The 6,027-nt window shown below is 35.2% G+C and overlaps 1 protein-coding gene across 1 annotated transcript; it reads left to right on the forward strand.

Moving 5' to 3' along the window:
- Positions 1–863: 863 nt before the first annotated feature.
- On the forward strand, positions 864–5,976 carry LOC107220415 (outer mitochondrial transmembrane helix translocase). The gene is made up of 6 exons (XM_015659006.2): positions 864–1,195; positions 2,099–2,335; positions 3,365–3,566; positions 3,685–3,881; positions 3,968–4,143; positions 4,452–5,976. The coding sequence occupies exons 1-6, from the start codon at positions 1,043–1,045 to the stop codon at positions 4,612–4,614; spliced, it is 1,128 nt and encodes a 375-aa protein (XP_015514492.1). The 5' UTR covers positions 864–1,042; the 3' UTR covers positions 4,615–5,976.
- Positions 5,977–6,027: the final 51 nt, after the last annotated feature.

Consider the following 6,027-nt stretch of genomic DNA (forward strand, 5'->3'; position numbering starts at 1 on the left):
TTCATCGATGATAAATAGTCAGCAGGTTAATTGAACTGAAAAATTTCGAACTGTGAATATACGCGAGAGCAAATTGATTGGGAAAAACAATTTACCAGATATTAACATGTGAAAAAAAGTCATCTGTAATTTTTTTCGAAGAACGTAAGATCGATTTTGCAAGTATTCTCCGTGGCCTACTGGGGATACCACATTAAAAAAAAAACGCACCGCGTGCTCTACCGCTCGCTATGGTGTGGAAACGAGCATAAGTGAATTCATTGTCACTCGTCAAATACTAACATATTGTAGTTTTTTAAATGACAATTTCAGTCTTGCATAAATTTAACTCACTGTCAATAAAACTCATGCTTCGATAATGTGTAACGCATGTGGAATCGTAATACTCTCGGATTTTTATTCTTTGTTCAGAGTGAATTCCACGTAAATACCTTCTTCTTTTCGATAATTTTCGTTACTTAATTAAAGTCAACAAGGTGCACATACCTTTGGCAATTTAGAGTTTGGCAATTCCAACATCTTTCTCCCCAATTGACCTTTCGCAGTCGACACAGGAAAATCATTGAATTGTAAAATTCGAAAGTTTTACTCGTTACTTATTGTGAACATCTCGATTTTTTGAAGAAGTTCGTGCAATGTCATTTGGCCATCCGGCACAGTGTTCCCAGTATTTCTTTCTTGAATTTTTTGTATTACAAGAATTCATAAATTCAAATTTAACCGCGCCTTTTGTGCGCGAGCCTGATGTTTCGTGTCAGAGGGCGCCACTAAATGGAAACGACGAAAAACGCGAGCATGAACAGCGACTCCGGCTTCCTATATGTTTCTTCTTTACCTTTGCTTTACCTAAGGTCTATAAGGTTCCTTCTCACACCGTGTTCATAGCCTAGATTTGCCTTAGTCTGCCATCTGCGCTGCGTTACACGGCTCACAGTTCACACGATTTGGTTAAATGTTTTAGGTTACATTCATCGAGTGCGGAATTGTATGCGTCACGTTACTAATATTTTTTGATAATATTTCAAAACTAGAACTAATTAAAATGAATATGGCGGATGGAGCATTTAGTCGAAGTGAAATTGTGGGGCTCGTAGTGAGATTATCAGTCGTTACGGCTATCACCTATATCAGCATCAGATGTTTGATGAACCAACTCGATCCAACAACCAAATCAAAGAAGAAGGCGAAAAAGAAGGTTGATTATGCGTCAATTACGTCGTAATCAAATTAGGCTTCTATAATTTTTGCATCGAGAAACTTTTCATTACCATATTATATTCCAATCATGCTCAATACCGATGGTCACATCGCGCTGTAAATTTGTTTGCCGAACCACGAGGATAAGAAGCAAGAGCAATTTCAAATCCTTCTGTAGAATTGTATTTCATTCAAAAGCAATAGCGTCTCGAGAGAGATGGATATTTTATGGCAAATTCATTAGAATTTATGGCTGATTCTTTTCTAATTCGTTTTGCTCTAATGGCGTCAGCTAGTAATGAGAGGGGTTATTCCCCCATTTCATTGGGATGGTCATACTACCCAAGCAACTTCAACTCCAGAAGCTAATAACAATCGTCCCATTTTTCGGCTCGATATGTAATTATTGTCTTAAAACTAGATTAATTGACATTTCTCTAAACATGATATTCCACGTCCAATCTTGATATCGCAATTTTTGTTGTAATGCAGACAACAATTGAGAGTTTATGATAATTTCGACTCAAGAAAATTTATGCATGTCTTCAAGTAGAATTCCTAGTGTATAGTTTCTAGCAATTGTCTGAAAAACATTGAAAATAAACAGTTAGAGTGCTATCTCTGAAAATTTCGTATCCGGACAGCATGAGATTTTATTTATATTATAATTCCATTTGTCAACAAACATGAATTAAATTTTACACTTGAAAGAAACCGAATGGTTGTGTAAACCATTCCATTCCATGGCTGAAGAGCCCAAATTAAATACTCCTCTGACTAACAGGAAAAAGTCGAACAATTTGATTTGTTAGATGTCTCAGAATATTTATAAGAGTTGCAATTTATGATCAAGATTATCCTTTTGATTCTGCAATACATCTGTAATAAGTGTGCTTTTCAGGCACAGGAACATCTACGTAGATTGGGAATGACAGAAAATGTTTCTTTAGCTATCGATCAGCTAACAGATTATGAGATGATGATTGCTAGTCACCTGGTGGATCCCAACGATATTACGGTATCCTGGGAAGATATAGCAGGACTAGAAAATGTGATCCAGGAACTCAGAGAAACTGTTATACTGCCAATACAGCGAAAAGACCTTTTTGCTGATTCACAACTGACCCAAGCACCGAAGGTTTGCATAATAAATGAAAATGCTCCCGAGTGCCCTGGTCGTAACATGCATAGAAAAAGAACTAGAACTAGCCACTTATATTTTATCTCTCATCGGGCACACATAGATGCTTTACAAAGCAAGCCTACAAAAAATTATTGTATACAATATTATCCTATGTAAAGTCATACTGATAGAAGCAAATCTATAAAAAATACAACTGCACAGGTAAACTTCATATGGGTCGACTATTTTGAAAAAAAATGTAGCATAGGGTTTATATAAAGAGCATCTGCAAATTGTATCTATCCAAGACATACAGGAGTAGGAGGATACCAAACGATTGTATCTATACAATTCCTGGTGTTGCTTTATATAAATATGATGCTGCAACATTTTGTTTTGTAAGTAGTGTTCTCTTATAGATGCGCTCTGCAAGGATATGATTTTGTGTAGGATAATATGTTGTTGGATAAATTTGTGTTGAGTAACATTGTGTACATCATTTTCTGTACGATAATCTTGAATGAATATAATGTTGTGCAGGATGATTTTTGATTACGAGGATTTTTCTGTAGGACAATTTTGTATAGAATAATTTGGTGTAAAATCGATGTGTGTAGCATCGTACATATTCCTTTCATTAGATTGTTACTGATCCTTAAAACTGTTCAGCAATGTGTTATTCAGGTTATTCCAATATTCAACCAACCTAAATGTTGTTTGATACTTGTAGTTTAACGAGACGTGGAAACTTGTAACGTTGATGTAAAAAACATTTCTAAAACGATGCTATTGATCAATTTTCGAATCAATTTTTTAAATTTATAGTTGCAAAACTAGAATGTTTTGTTTTAGTTCAGCTTTTATGGTCAACTGTTTACTGCATTTGTGACAATTCTAAACTTGCAAAACCGTAATTTTTTTTGACACCTTGTTACATTGACTTTACTAACTTGGACCTAATATTTGAACTGACCTCATATAATTATGGTGCAGTTGTTGGGTATCACAGATTGCAAATATTCAACATGTATTTTTAACTTGAAGGGTGTGCTGCTACATGGTCCACCTGGGTGTGGAAAAACTCTGATTGCAAAGGCAACTGCTAAAGAAGCTGGAACACGATTCATAAATTTAGATGTGAGCATTTTGACTGACAAGTGGTATGGAGAAAGTCAAAAGTTGGCTTCTGCTGTTTTTACATTGGCTGTAAAACTTCAGCCATGCATCATCTTCATTGATGAAATTGGTACGTGTCTTCAATAAAAAAATCAATACAATTTATGTGTGTACGTATGTGTAGTTGTTTCACAATCAATTGCGATATCACTCCCAACTGTGACTAATAAATAACATGCTCTGTGAAGATTCGTTCCTTCGAATGCGCAACACACATGATCACGAAGCTACAGCAATGATGAAAGCACAGTTTATGTCACTATGGGATGGACTTATCACAGACCCAACATGTACCGTGATTATTATGGGAGCTACAAATAGACCACAAGATCTCGACAAGGCTATTCTGAGGCGTATGCCTGCGACGTTTCACATTAGCATGCCTGTAAGTTTAGTCCTCGTTCTAACTTTCACTTTTTTCATTTGTGATGAGTATGACTAATGAGCCTGTATCGAATTGCCATTTTCAAGAATGTTGCACAACGGGCCCAAGTCCTAAAATTGATTCTCGAGAAGGAACCAATGGCGGAAGAGGTTGATATAGCCAGTTTGAGCATAATGACCGATGGCTTTTCTGGTTCAGACTTACGAGAGCTCTGCCGAAACGCATCCGTCTATCGTGTCAGAGACTTCGTTCGTCATCATGCGTAAGTACAAATTTTTTCATTGGCTAAAAAGTGGTAACTTTCAGTGATAACATGTGGTATCGAACTTTTGGTAAAAAGCGAAGTCTTTTGTCCCAAAATAAAGGATCAAAAATTATCTAATAATTGAACCATATATGTATGTAAAGTAATTTTAACCTGGTACTACATACGGTTCGTATTATCTAAAGTATTTCAAGGTAACTTTATGTTTTACGTAAATCAATATGCTTGTATAAGTATAAGCTTATATAAAAGTATTGAAAAGTGAAAATAAACCTGCTATATGTTGTGGTGTATTTCTGATTCAGACCCGCAGCCAATGCATCTGCTGGTACGAGTACGGATGATGAAGAATATCATGACGCTCTGCGCCCCATTACAATGGAAGATCTTGTGATTTCCGTGCATAAAATGAGGGACTCCAAAGTGCATACGGGGACTCTTAATGCTGTTAAACTTGATTTAGATTAGGATGAATCGTTTTTTCTTCTTAAATTCAACTACTCAAGTGTCTAGTATACTCTGATTCACCCAGTACTTCTTTTCCATTTGTTTCCCTGAATACATCATGGATTAGGACTCTACACTTTATATTTCCTGTTCCAGGTGACAGCTTAGCGTACATGTAGAATAGGTTTGTATAGTAAATATCAAAGGGATATTCCTGTAAACATTGTGATATACGAAAGCTTTTTAGTTGTTGCATTTTCAACTTTCAAATACGTGAAAATTAGGATTACCACAGAGCAACTGTTTATGTTTGATTTTTGAAACAGATAGTATTTTCTGTTTTCAATTTTAAGTTCGTTTCTTCGGTGTAAACATTGACAAATAGAAAAGTTATACAAACACAAATTTTTTACTCAGATTGTGATTCTTCTAGCTACCATTATGGGGTCATAAACCTTTATTGTTATGCGAGGCACACCTCTTGATTATCAGGATGTGCTAAATTTTAGCGCAGCTTTATGACAAAAGATGAATATGATGGATTGAGACATGGCGGAAAAGTAAAAAATGAATAATGAACAAATTGTTGTACAGTGAGTTTGATGAAAGTGTGGGAACGAATGTATCCGAAAAACTACACGGTTGAATTCCTTTCAAGATCATCGTTATCAATAGTTTACACTAAAAATATTGAGCTGAATGTCGACTCTGAATCAAAGTGGTTTTCTGATTCTTAGATTTTATTTTTTCACGTATTTTTGTTTGATCTATTTGTAATATGCGGTATATTCGGATAGCCGCGCAGAATAGTCAAACCCGAGGTTTTACTCGTGAAATCCCGTATCAAAAACCTCGACGGATATTCAAAATATTGCGATATTATGTTTTCAAACTGAGGACAATTCAAAAATATCTTGTCTGCTTGAGAAATCTATTGGTAAATGATTGAATATTTAAGTTCGGAATATTGAAATCCACAATAATATAGGAATATCCTTCTGAATCTTTCTTATTTCATGTTTTACAGAAGTATTCAAGCATTCTTTTAATGACTGTTTGGAGGTATTTTTAAGTCATTTTCGTTACACATACATACCGCAAGAATTTTTTGAGTTTACCCAATTGTGCCACTAATGGTGACTCCACAAGTTTTGTTAACAGCTGTGAGTGTTAAAGCACCATCTTCGGAGATTCCCTCTGCACATGTATAATTGTTAGCAGGAACCTAACAAGAAAAATCGGCACATTTTTTGAATTTTAGTTATTACTTGTAAATTGCAGATCTGACAGTGAAAAACACTGATTCCCATCTGAGAATACGTATAAACGAATGAAGGGCAATTTGTTTTTAATAAAGAATAGTATCCCTAGAGAAAAAAATTATATGTGCTGGAATCCTCACATTATTCTACCTTTTATGAAAAGTTGTATCTA

Source organism: Neodiprion lecontei, chromosome 1 (assembly GCF_021901455.1).
Source record: "Neodiprion lecontei isolate iyNeoLeco1 chromosome 1, iyNeoLeco1.1, whole genome shotgun sequence".
NCBI classification, from domain to species: domain Eukaryota; kingdom Metazoa; phylum Arthropoda; class Insecta; order Hymenoptera; family Diprionidae; genus Neodiprion; species Neodiprion lecontei.